Source organism: Astatotilapia calliptera, chromosome 10 (assembly GCF_900246225.1).
Source record: "Astatotilapia calliptera chromosome 10, fAstCal1.2, whole genome shotgun sequence".
Classification (NCBI taxonomy): domain Eukaryota; kingdom Metazoa; phylum Chordata; class Actinopteri; order Cichliformes; family Cichlidae; genus Astatotilapia; species Astatotilapia calliptera.
In genome coordinates, this window is record NC_039311.1 from 26,505,576 (window position 1) to 26,519,405 (window position 13,830).

The 13,830-nt window shown below is 39.9% G+C and overlaps 1 protein-coding gene across 5 annotated transcripts in view; it reads left to right on the top strand.

The window, feature by feature from the left end:
- cadm1a (cell adhesion molecule 1a) overlaps positions 1 to 13,830 on the top strand; it is a 470,606-nt gene that overhangs the window by 398,025 nt on the left and 58,751 nt on the right. For 4 of the 5 annotated variants that reach the window (XM_026182490.1, XM_026182491.1, XM_026182487.1 and 1 more), the window contains one exon: positions 12,927 to 13,016. The exons of the other annotated variant lie outside the window; for it this stretch is intronic. In XM_026182490.1, coding sequence (XP_026038275.1) covers positions 12,927 to 13,016 — 90 coding nt within the window. The remainder of the gene's footprint in view (positions 1 to 12,926; positions 13,017 to 13,830) is intronic. 5 annotated transcript variants of the gene reach the window in all.

Genomic DNA, 13,830 nt, shown 5'->3' on the forward strand with positions numbered 1-13,830 from the left:
CGTCCTAATATAGCTTAAGTGATTTTTATGTATGTGCCCTAAAATTTGCCTTAAATGGCTTTATGATCTTTACAACATATACCACAATAATACATGTAAGCAAAAATTACTTTTATAGATGATGCAAAGTATGCCCTCAGCTTGCTGCCTGTATGTTGGAGTTGCTTGAGGATGCTCCACCTGTGGACTCTGTTGTCCTCTTGATAGGCTCCAATGCTCATGTGGGCATGATTGGGAGGAACGGCCTGCCAGATCTGAACTCAAGCAGTGTTCTGTTACTCGATTTCTGTGCAAACCACAGTTTGTCCATAACAAACACCACGTTCAAACAGAGGCACTCTAGGCCGCATGTCGATGATCGATTTTGTAATCGTTTCATCAGATCTGCAACCATATGTTCTAAACACTTGGGTGAAGAGCAGTGCTGAGCTGTCAACTGATCACCACTTGCCAGAGGTCCCTGTCCACAAGATCTTCAACTCCCACATCCGGCAGAACTTTGACAGCATTCCAAGGGAGATTGAAGGAGGTCACTGAGGCAGTTTAACAACTCCTTGGTGGCAGATCCCCTGGGGCTGATAGAATAGAATAGAATTAGAATAGAATTCAACTTTATTGTCATTGCACATGTCACAAGTACAAGGCAACGAAATGGAGTTTGCATCCATCCAGAAGTGCTTTAGTATAGATATATTACAAGACATATATATTATATATTACATACAAGTTACATTTCCATAAATATATATTACAAAAATGATGAGTTTCACCCTGAGTTCTTCAAGGCTCTGGGGTTGTAGGGTTGTCTCGGTTGACATGCCTCTAGAATGTTGCACGGAGATCAGGGGAGGTACCTCTGGATTAGCAAACCGGGGTGGTTCCCATCTTTAAGAAGTGGGACCAGAGGGTGTGCTCCAACTATAGGGGGATCAGACTCATCAGCCTTGTAGCAATGGGCCAGACACCCATTGCTACCCATTGCTGATTATATAACCGCTGCAAGAGCTTGGTCCGCATAGCCAGCAATAAGTCGGACTAATTCCCAGTGGGTGTTGGACTCCAACAGGGCTGCTCCCTGTCACCAATTCATTATTTTTATGGACAGAATTTCTAGGCATAGCCAATGGGTGAAAGGCTTGGCTCAGCACCTCCAAGTCTGAGGCCATGGTCCTCAGCCAGAAAAGGATGGAGTGCCCACTCCAGAGATCGACAAATGGATTGCTGTTGCCACAGTGAGGTGAATACTGTACCAATCCATTGTGGTCAAGAGAGAGCTGAGTGTAAAAGCACAGTTCTCGATTTACTGGTTGATCTACATCCCTACCCTTACCTGTGGTCACAAGCTTTGGGTAGTGTGCGAAAGAACAAAATTGTGAATACAAGCGGCGGAAATCAGGTTTCTCCGAAGGGTGGCTGGCTTCACCCTTAGAGATGGAGTGAAGAGTTCGGCCATCCCTGAGTGACCTCCTGTGTGAGGTGTTCTGGGCATGTCTCACCGAGAGGAGGCCCCGGGGCACACCCAGGACAAATTAAATCTCTCAGCTGGCCTGGTGTTCCCCCGGACAAGGTTGAGGAGGTGGCCAGGCAGAGGGAGGTCTGGGCTTCTCTGCTTAGGCTGCTGTCCCCCTGGCCCGGACCTGGGTAAGCGGAAGAAAATGGATGGATGTATGGATATGATGCAAAGTGTACACGGCTACATGCTATCTTTTCATCCCCCAGCTGGGATCACTGGATGAGGGGTGTGCATTCCGTTAAGCACCGGAGCTCCTGTCCACACACCTGGAGTTATACCACACCAGCTTCAGCCTACTTGGACCAGTTTTACTCATTTATGTCGCTTCCATGTTGGTCCCTTCTTTTTCTGTATGCATTTCTGTCATTCTCATAAACATATTCTCAACATGTTTTTGTATTGTTGATACCAATAGCATTTAATACCCGAGCAAGGCATTATACTCTAATGCGCTCATTTTCCCTGACCAAAATTACTTCACTATCCCTTTTGGTAGACCCTGAGCATGCAGAGAAATAATTTGGCTGCTATTGTGAGATGGAATTAGCAGAGTGGCAACGCTTGGGGTTTATTTTTTATGTGGGGTGTGAAATACAAGTTCAGTGCCTGATGGACACCAGCTGAAAAGATGTTATTTACAGCAGAGCGAGCTGCTGTGCTAATGATGAGTACACTAAAACAAGAGAGGTACCATTGCAGACCAGGAAATGGCTCACTGCCACCTGCTGTATTATATTTATTAGTTATTATGTTAGCTGTGTCTTTTCCAGAACTATTTTTTTCTCCTTTTTATCCAAGGATAGTATGAAATCACTGCTACCTAACTATAGATGTGGAGCTTTCTCCAAATTTGTAACATTTATAAACATGAACAAAATTTTTGACTGAAAAAACTTTTCCACATTTACTGAGCCACTAGGGCACAGTAACTGGTAACAACTGCAATTGAACCTGAGTAATTTGTTCATGTTGGAGAGGAGGTTTAAATCACATCTGAAGCCTCCTGCCAGAGAGGCAGTCCACACTGACAATCTCTCTCCACAGGCATTATACTAAACAGCTAAAGGACTAAATACTCTATCCTGTAGGAAAATATGATGCTGAATTTTTTTTTTTTCAACTACACGTATTCAAACAAAACCATTTTTTAAATAAAGTCATGCTGATGTGTTTATCATAATGGTCTTTTTTAATAATTATATTTTGCACAGAGCTGTAAAACCTTTGTAACAAATGTAACAATGTAGCTGAAGCTGTAATGTGATTACTGAATTTAGTACTGTACAGTACTTTGAAAGAAACATTGTAAATATAGGTCAAATTCCAGCTACATGTTTAGTACAGTCATTGTACAATGCAATGTGACCACAGTAATAGTGTTATTTTGTAACAATGTAACATTGCTACTTTGTAACATGCGCACTAACCCTAAAAGTGCCTGTCTGTGCATGCAGATGTGTTTGTACTCAGTTACAACACAGATAAAAGCATCAGTAGCAGTAAAAGTGTACCTTAAACCCATGTTGTCCCTAAGTAACAAAATTCATAAATCACAACTTTGCATTCAGTATAAATTTTGTGGTATTTATTGCTGGCATTTTGTGCCTCTCTCTCACTAGTCCTAACCAACAAAATCCCATGGTGAGGGCTGCAAGTCGGCCTCTCTTATCCACCCACACTCCCCCTGGTGAGAGAAACACAAAGATAATCATGGTGCAACATGTGGGCAACTAAAAGCCTTGCACACAAAAAAAGAAATCCGCCATTAAAACCACAGAAGACCTCCATCCTTTTAGAGCTAGTCTTTTGATGACTTTGATGTGTCCGTGGGTCCCACACTCCTAATGTCTACAGTAATTCAGCAGCCAATCGTGCCAAACATTCGCCGTGCTAATGGGAAGACAGGATGTTGTGGTAGAGCTGTCAGAAGCTGATTCTCACATTATGTTTCAGAGCTCCTTCCAACACACACACACACACACACACACACACACACACACACAAGCATGCCACCTGCTGCTCCAGCACTATCAGCACCATGAAAGCATCTCTGCAGTCAACCTTTTACGTCAGCAGTAGCTTTAAGAGGGGCATGGCTCTGCACAAAAACATGACCCCTATAGGCAATAAACTGCTTGAGTGAGTCACACTGACCTCAGCTTTGTTCTCGTGTTTGTGTTCCATTTAGATAAAAATGAGCTCTGATGCATATGCCCATTTCATTTTGGTTTGTTTTGGGTTGGTGCGATAGCTGGCAGTCACACTGCGAGAGCTGTCAGTTAAACTAAATACATGGATCGTGACTACGTGAAAAATAGAATTCCACACAGCATTCCACTGCTTGCTGCCAGACGCATTGCAAGATTCATTTGAGATGGTACAGAAAAATAGACCAATGATTAAATTTTATAGTTAGAAATTATTTTTATAGCAATTCAAAATCTAGATTACTTTAAAAATCATTAACAGACTGTTAATTGTTATGGCTGTAATTTACAGTATAACAGGATATTATAAGCGTATAGTGAAAATTAAAAGCCGAAAAAAGGCTTCTCACCAAAAATTTTTCTGGTCAAGTTTGTCTCTTGCTCTTCTGTGCTTTTCAAACAACATCCCAGGAAATTTTGGTAAAATATGTAAATATATATTCTCACGTTGTATAAATGATTTAATATTCTGTGTACCTGAGTGATTTGTGAAGTTCTGTCAGCCTAATGTCAGAATGTTCTTATTGTTACAATACACTTCCAACTTGCACTCACTGGGCACTTTATTAGGTACAACTTGCTAGTACAGCATTCCAGCCCTTTTTGCCTTCAGGACTATCTTATTTCTTCATGGCAAAGATCCAACAAGGTGCCGGAAACATTCCTCAGAGATTTTTCTCGATATCAATATCATGGTATCACACTGTTGCTGCAGATTTGTTGGCTGCAAATCCATCATGCAAATCTCCCATTCCGTCACATCCCAAAGCTGCTCTATTGGATTGAAATGTGAGTACATTCACTTGTCAGGTTCAAGAAACCAATCTGAGATTTGAGTTTTGTGACAAAGTCCTTTATCCTGCTGGAAGCAGCAATCGGAAAATGGGTGCACAGTGGTCATAAAAGGATGGACATGGTGAGCAACAATACTCAGGTAGACTGTGGAATTTAAATGATGTTCAGCTGGTGCTAAGAGGTCCACAGTGTGCCAAGAAAATATCCCACACACCGTTACACCACCAGCAGTACCTACAAGGGGATGAATGCATGTTTTCATGTTTGTTCAGACCGAATTCTGACTCTGCCATCCAAATGTCACAGAATTAGACCAGGCATGTTTTTTTTAATCTATGCCACCAACAAACATGCAAGTTTCAAAATCACTTAGATCACTTTTTTATCCACATTCTGATGCTCAGTTTGAGCTTCAGCACTTAGATATTTGTTAATTAAATATTTCTGTTAATGAGCAGTTAAACAGGTGTAACTAAAAAACTGGCCAGTGAGTGTGAATTTCATCCAACCTTACTGACTAAAGATTCGATTTTCCCTGACAAATTAACAGAAGCAAAAATACCGAATTTAATTTAACCTTATTTCTGCTGGGATTTTAAAAGTAAAGCAGAGCAGAGTAGCAACACTTCAGCATGTTTTTCCAACTATCATTCAGCTTTGCCTGGAATAACAAAAAGATATTGGCACTAGCTGTTTAAAAGACCTCTTATCAACAGCTTCACCAAAAACCCCCCCCCCAAAAAAAAACGGTTTCATGTGGCAATGCCACACAAATGAGTCAGTTCTTGATTTTAGGCACAGCACTTGGTCAATAATGCATACAGTTAGTTATACCTTTATAATGTTACACAATATGTGCCTGTGAGGCAGAAAAGAGCAGTATGGGCTGCTGTTTAGTCCCCAGCCTCCTCCTTGGGATCTCAGTATAGCTCCTGAATGAAGAAACGACAATATGTCTTGTTATTCCTTGGCATAGACCAAATGACCTGGTTAACATGTGTGAAAGCACACTTGTGTTAACTGGGCAGATTAAAGAGTTCCATAAAATAAGTAAATACATGCTAATTGCTAGCTACCATATGTTGCCTCCAGGCTATTTCATTCAAGTCCAGTATATCACGAGATCCCGCATATATATGCAGGGTAATAAAGATGAAGGCAGTAATACTAAGCCAAAAAATAGAAACAAATGTAACCAATTACCAGTGTTATTGCTTCAGCAATGCAAAAGGAGATATCGTGAAAAACCATCAATTTTAAATGACTTCCATAAAATGAAAATTCTCTGCCACTCTGTCAACCTCGGGCCTTAAAGCACACACAATATAGCTCTGTAACTTGCAGCTATGTAAAGTCTTCATTGGACCTCCACCATCATTACTCCCTGTGCTCGGCAGCCAAAACAAATACAGCCATATAGCCGGCATCTCCTCTAATGCATTTGAGTCCTAAATATTGTGACCCTAAGTGATGGAGAGCACCATGAGACTGGCTGACACTAACAATGTTAACAGTGAAGAAAGCAGTCTGTATTGCTCCAACTCTCACTGCCTCTCATACTTCACAGGGTAAGAAAACACAACCATCAGGGTTTTCCTTTCACAGTCGAGTGAGACCCAACGCCGAGGGGTTTTAAGTTGTTTACAGGCTGCCGCTTACCCAATAACTGAGTTCTCTTCTTCTCTGCTCCTACACCAGCACTGGATTTTATTGCACACTAGCAGCATGTTTAGTGACCCTGTTGCTCTCAGTCATCCTTCTACTTGCTTTACACTTCTTCTCCTTCAAATTGCATGGCAGTTTTTCCCCACAAATCACTGTTATCTCTTAGAGTCGGATCCAACACGCCTTGAAGAGTGTCCCAAAACACCCCGTTCAAGCTGCCTGTGCTCTTAGTTGCTTAAATTGCACTTGAGTGGAAGTGAAATTGCAGATGTAAAATGTTCTGAGGAGGAAAAGTAATTCATCACTTCCAAAACAAATTTGTATGGACTTTATGTTTTAAATCCCTTCTGTCTGTTATTAAGACGTAACAAGATATATGAGAGGCAATATTTTAGATGTTTCTTTAAAATGTATCACCACAGGCAAGATGGATTGTGTCACAGTGGCTTTCACTCTTAAGTTACAATTATACACAATTTCACATGGAAATGGCTGTCAGGTCCTGTCAGGTGCCCATTACATTAATGAATATCAAAGTATATTTGTGCGTGTTTGTTCATATTCTCAAATTAGAGAGCAGCTTTTTCACTTTTTGTCTCTGAATGAAAGAACCTCAATTCTGAATAGGTTGTATACTGGACTCAACAACATCCTTCAAGAATTGTGTTGTTGCTATTTTAGTTACTTTTTATATATTTTGTAATTTCTCAGTGGAAATAGAAATCAAACTTTACAGTTCAAAGAATTTTTATACACATTTACAACTTTGGAATCTGAAAAAAAGACAATTTAACCCTTTAGAGCCGGTCGGAGCGGGCACGCTCTGTTTTGCATAACTATTTTTAAATCCCGCTCTGCAACCACGTAAGCTAGCGCAATAATTTGTTTTGCATATGAAACCGGAGGAGTTGTACTTACATCTTATGCCATCAGCTTGTCCTAAGTCACAGTTTCCTTCCACATATAGCTTTGCAAAAACTGCATAAAAAGCACTTGCAGCAACAAAAACATAATATTCCAGAAACACGCTTTGCCGATCCGATCAGCTGTTCATAACACTTCCTACGTTGGAATAGACGTCAGCGCGAACTTTTGCATGTCCGCCATTACCTGCCCGAAGCCGGAAGTGACGTCATTTTCGCGGAAATGTAGTTTTTTTTACCATCAGGGCCTCAGGGCCTATACTGGTGCTTTTAAAAGTTATGTTTGACTTTATGACTTTCTGTGTCGTTTCTGGGATGCTTAGGACTCATATTGCACTGCTGGAAATAGTTTATTTTGATGCACATGCTGCTTTTTTGCAAATTTGCAGTATAATATTTATTTTCGTTTTTCCTGCAGTGTATAAAAATTGGTGTATTTCAAAAATAAAACTTTGAAGACACTCAAAATAAATTCCCTGTGGTAGGAAACTATTTTGTGCAACTTTTTTGTATTTACAGTTTTGAGGGATAAGCCTCTTAAATTTCTCTAACTAGAAATATATCTTAAAAAAGCAAAAACGATTTTCAATTTTTTGTAGTTTATTGCACTTTTTTGCAATTGATGTAATTACTATGCACTTAATGAATACATATTATTAAAATCTGGGCTATAATTGTTGTATTGATGTATAGCAACTTGAAATGCTCCCAAAAATGGCACCACACCATGTAAAAATATAATATAAGCTCTGGCGGACTTGGTTCTATGGTAGGTCTTAAAGGGTTAACAGTTGAATCAAGAACAGTTCCTGAAGAGGGCTTCAAAGAACAGACGAAAAAAAGGAAAGGACTCTAACTGGATTACCTAAGAAAACAACAAATCAGTGATGCATTTATGCAGTGTTTTGGAAAAACAGAACGCAAGTAATTAGAGACAGCATCATACGAGGCCCCATCTACAATTTTGTTTAGCTGCTAGAATTAGGCTAGAAATTTCTGAATTTAGTTTGGAAAATATTAACGTTTTACCTGTTGATCTACATTCCCGCTCTCACCTATGGCCAAAAGCTCTGAGTAGTAACCGAAAGAATGAGATCACCGATGCAAGTGGTGAAAATGAGGTTCCTCTGAGGAGACGGAGTAGAACTTCTACTCCTCCACATCTAAAGGAACCAGCTCTGGTAGTTCGGCCATTTGACTCATGTGCCTCGTAGGGTGAGATGCTTCAGGCATTTCCTACCAGGACGACGCCTAAAAGCAGGACCCAGGACGAGCTGGAGAGATTACAATTTGATGTCTATCTTGGGAACAAATTGGGGTTCCCACAGATGAGCTACAGGAGGAAAGGAAAAGGGGGATTTAGACTGCTGTCCCTGGGACCCAGACCCAGATAAATGGAAATAAATAGACAGCAGTGCGGTATGCTATAAACTAGCCAGTGATTTACCACAGCCAGGGTGCTTGCCTGTACCTTCTGGCTGTAGCTCAGGAGGTAGGACAGGGCTCTACTAATTGGAAGGTTGGTGGTTCGATCCCTGGCTGCTCTAGTTTGCTTGGCATATATCATTGTGCAAGATCCAAACACCTAGTTTCTCTCTGATGAGTGTGAATGTTAGCTACAAAGTGCTTAAGTATATTAAAGTAAAAAGCACTTGTATAAATGGGTGAGTAAGGCATGTTGTATAAAGTGCTTAGAGTTGAGGTAGAGTAGAAAAATGCTATATAGGAAACAGTTCATTTACTTGGCAAAGATTAGTTTAATACATTTTAATTATTAATTAAGTAATCTGGAACATAGCGTGTGATGTCAGTAAAAGGATAGTTAAGCTCATCTGCAAAAAAAAAGGTTAGGAATTACAAATACTCCAGTGTTAAATACAATAAGTCTATATGAATGGTGGTACATAAATCAAACCATTGTCATTATGTAAAAAACAGTACTGTTGTTTTATTAAAACCATTGCAAATTTAAATAGCTTTGCTGTCTACTATCAATCAGTCTTTGCTGCAGCTATTTCTTTCCCCCAATTTCTTATTGGTTGGTGATGTTATTGTGCAAATATAGGGCTCCTGTCTCATCTGGTGCTCACACAGAGTTCTTTAACTCACTGGCTTTAGCAGGAATGATTCCTGTCAGGCTGTGTCTCAGGGCTTCCTGCAGTCCTGCTCCTTTCGTTCAAACCAGAAACTGATTCATAAGCCTCATCAGTAAACAAGGCCCGGTGACTCAGCGGGAGGAAAAACACATTCAGCCTGTCACATTTGAAAGTCAATGAGCTCCAGCATTCTTTGATACATTGCACCAGCTAGCCACCAATAACGAGAGATGTAGTGTACGTTTAGACAGTCTCGCCAGTGTTCCTTTGAATCTTTTTTGTAATGCTAAGTTTTTAATGAGTTGTTGACACTGATGATCCCAAACATCTGCTGGACCCTCACAGTTCATGATGGGATAAAACCAATTAGACAGCACCACCTCCGAGCTGGAGTTTGTTGGCTCTCAAGCATGTGTGAAACTCATCAGTTCAAGCTTTGCATGCCAGCCGACTTCCCAATGGATCATTTCTCTCTCTCCCTTTGTCTGCTCATTGGTCTGTACAGTCTTTTGTATTATCAAGGTTGTCTTTAAATAACAGAACTGTGGATAGATTAAAACTCTAACGCACATCAATAGAGTTCCAATACTAATCCTGATTACCTGGAGGCCTCAATTTGAATTGTCAATTTTGCTTCAGGAAGAGTTCTGAGGGGCTGCTTTGTATTTGAAATGCTTGATTCACTTTTAATTGAGTGCATAAAACAGATACTTTTGAAACCAACAACTGTGATTTTTATGAACTTGCTACGAACAGCTTCTGCCCTCAGGGAGGATTCCTTTTATATAATAAACAACCTCTGTACCCTTACGGAAGGCATCAGAAACAGCAGGGTAATGTTTATTATCATTTTAATGTATCTTTGGAATCTAAGCTTTTTAATTCAGGCTCATTTCATAGTAAAAAATATATGAGATCAAACATTAGACTTTGAACATTCAGTTCTGCAAATGTGATTTGCTCAGCTGGAAAGTTACCCTAATGCAACTTAATACAGTGTACCTTTTTTTCCTACTGTATGTGGATTTTTTAAAATACTAATACAAGTAAACATTTTTTTGAAACTATTTCCATAAAAATACAGAAAACTCAATAAATGGACTAATTATTACATTCTGTGTATGGAAAAGGACCTCTTCTGCTTCTTTGTGTTATCTGTACACAACATATACATTAGAGTGCAAAAGTCTTGAGCTGCACCTCATTTGTTTATATTTTGCATTAACAGGGCCACACGTTTTTGTCATTTTTAAAGGGATCTTAAGCACAGATTTCTGGAGGTCTTTTGCTTTGCGCTGCCCTCTGACTCATGCAAGTATTAAAACAGGCACCAAACTCAAGGAATGAGCGAGTTTTTAGTCTACATATAACAGATAATTTAGCAAAGAATCAATTTAGACACTTTGTTACTTGCAGCCTGTAAAAACATGAGCTGGTTCCATTGGCTTCGTTTAATCTATGAAAAATGGCAATGATACCACAGTTTGAAGGGCATAAAATAATATTTGTGCCCCAGCAAGATGATTTGCAAAGACTTAGTGGCAGAAGATTTCTCATATTGTCATAGCAAAGACATATCAGACCTAAAACACCATCTTTAGCAGATGAACAGTATCTGAAAGGTGTGCCCTTAAGAAAAAGAAAGAAAAATCTGTGAAGACCTGAGAGATGGATCTTGTCCTTCAGTTGATCTGTCAGCTGTTCACCGAAGCCTCATTAGAAGTGGTCTCAATGGAAGGTTGGTTGTTACGAAGCCATTATTAAGAAAGGGAACTGGAGAGAAAAGGCTGAGGTATGCCAAATTTCACAAAAACTGGACTGAAAGTCAGTGGCAACAGGTCTTATGTTCTAAATTGATTTTTTTTTTGTTAAATCAATGTATCCATGTAGCATCATCTTCAAAGCATCTGATTGGCATGGCAATGATCCAAAACACTAGCCAATGCAGTTAATGAATTCCTGGTTAAAAAACAAAACAATGGGACAGTAAGCAGTCGATGGGACACTATGTGGTCCCCAAAAATGATTGAAACAGTTTAGGGTCATCTGCACAGAGAACAGAGCAAAAGGGAGCCAACATCCAATGAAGAGCTTTGAATGTCCCTCTAGAAGCCCAGAGAACTATTCCTAAAGACTATTGAAAGAAATGACAAAGTTTCCCTAAGAGACTTGAGGCTGTGTTGAAGAATAAAGGCAGTCATAGCAAATATTAACTCTCAAAGTGGTTCGACTTGCACAAACTCTGCTTGTGCCTTCAAGCTTTCTTCCATTCTTCAAAATATAAAAAAACAAATGTTGGCTCGAGACTTTTGCACAGTTCTGTATGTTGGTGTATTATCGTCAGTAGCTTTGACAAGAATTTAAAAAAAACTGGTCAGTCTATTTTTCAGTATTCAGTTTCCTGTCATGTATCTAGTACACAACTCTGTCCCAGTTACCAGTTGCAACGGTGTGCTATTATTTAGAGCAAATTAAAAGTAAACTAATAAAGAGTAAGAAAGTGTACTTGTTTTGCACAGGTTTCAGTTGCAGTAGGATCTCTATGTAGGAACATATCAAGCGCAGAAGTTTGCCAAAGATAAACACAAGCTTACTTTTTAAAAATAGTTTATGAAAATTCATTTCAGTAAATATAATTATAGCAGCATACATGTGCTATCAATTAAAGGTAAAAAAGCACTATACAGTCTGTGCAGCCGACCCTTCTTCTGTCTCCTTCACCTTTGTCTGCTTAACTTTCCTCTCCTTCCTCCTCTGTCCATAAACATTTCTTTCCAATCATTCTTATAACCCAATACTTCATTAAAGTGTAGACCAGCCTCCCTCCTTATCAACAGCCACAAATTACTTGTTTTTTCAGCACCTTTTAATAACCCCAACAGGTTTTTCAGCCCATTGCTAGGCAATCAGAGCGGCATGGGAGGTCTCTAACCAAGCAGCAATCCCAGTGGCTTCATATCAGTGCAGCCCTGCCACTCCAACAGGGAAAATGTCACTTTGATATCTCCCCCTGGTCATTGTCAGTGTGGGGAGTCTAACCCAGCTAATGAAGTAAAAGGGAAAAAGCTGTGGGAGGAAAAATGGTCTGTGGTCAAAATCTGTGTTCTCAACGGCCCTGCTTGATGCCTTTCATTTGTTTTATATGTGTGTGTTGTTAATCCCCTCCTTCTGTTTTTGTGCCGTGTCATTTATCGTTTGAATTTCTGCATCAATCTTTTGCTTTTTTTTGTTTTGGACTAGTATCATCAGCAACTTTGTGCTCTTCTCCTCTGAGAAATTAAGAATGCACAGGCATATTTATTTGTCAAAACTCCTCACTGCATAACAATGACAGCATAAGTACAACCCCAGCACTTGTTACTCATTAGACATTTAATCACTTCTAACAAACATGTGCTTGCTATCTTTCATGTCATGGTGTAATGCCTGTGAATAGACATAAAAGAGAAGAGTTCCCAACAAGATCTTTGATCATCTCATTCGGGTGGGACGAGATGATCTGTTGAAGTATCATCATTGTGTCAACATATTTAATGCACTGCGATCCAGCTAATTTATCAGAAAGTCTGCCGCAGACCTTTAAATCACCCACACACGGTGGCACACAAAGAGCTGCTGGCCCGAGATACTATCAGTAGTGTTCACAGTGACTTTATTTTATCTTCATGGCTTTTATACTTATTTGTTTCCCCGCTTTTGTTTGTCATGTATTTGTCCCCTCATCCAGATGCTCCCACCACTACCCCTAAATCCACCACAGCCACCACCACCACCACCATCATCACCACCACCATCTCCTACCCCGAAATAAATCAAGGTACAGTATCACCTTCACGCAACCTGTTTATCTCTGTGTGCTTATGATTGTGTGAGTGTCTGTGTGTGCGCTCATGTGCATGCATGCTGCCTTGCTCCCAGTGTGCTGGATCCTTCCCTGTGTATTCCCATTTTTATTCCACAGTGGCAGCTTTATTTAGTCATGATGTTTTTGTCTTTTACCAAGTTATACACTGAAGCCATCATTTAACAGCTAAAACTAATGAGTCTGGGGCTGCAACAGGTATGCATAATCCTCAAAGAAAATGCAGTATTAGGATGTTAATCTTGCGTGTTTTCTTGGCTGTCAGCTCGTCTTATATGATAAGGAGTTGAGCAATCAAACTAGGCACATAGGTTCCTATCTATGTCAGACTTTATGATGAGATCATGTTGCCTAGCAACCAACTAGCAGTGAGCTAAAATTAACCAATTTTGCCAAACCAATCAGGAGTTAAATAAGCCAAACATGGCACACAGGCACATCCTAAGCCCCCAAAGGTTCTTATCTATGTCAGACTTTATGGCGACATCGTGTTGCCTAGCAACCAACTAGCAGGGAGCTAAAATTAACCAATTTTGCTAAACCAATCAGGAGTTAAATAAGCCAAACTTGGCATACAGGGACATCTTGGGAATGTTCTTATTTACATGAGATATTATGACATCTTCATGTTGAATGGCAACCCATCATAACTCGGCTGTGAAAGCTGTTTGTTGTCGACCCAAATGCAAAGCATGGGAAGCAAAATGAGCATTTAATGCTAATCCATAATACAGGAACTTACTAAAGGATAACCTGAATGTAACCAAAC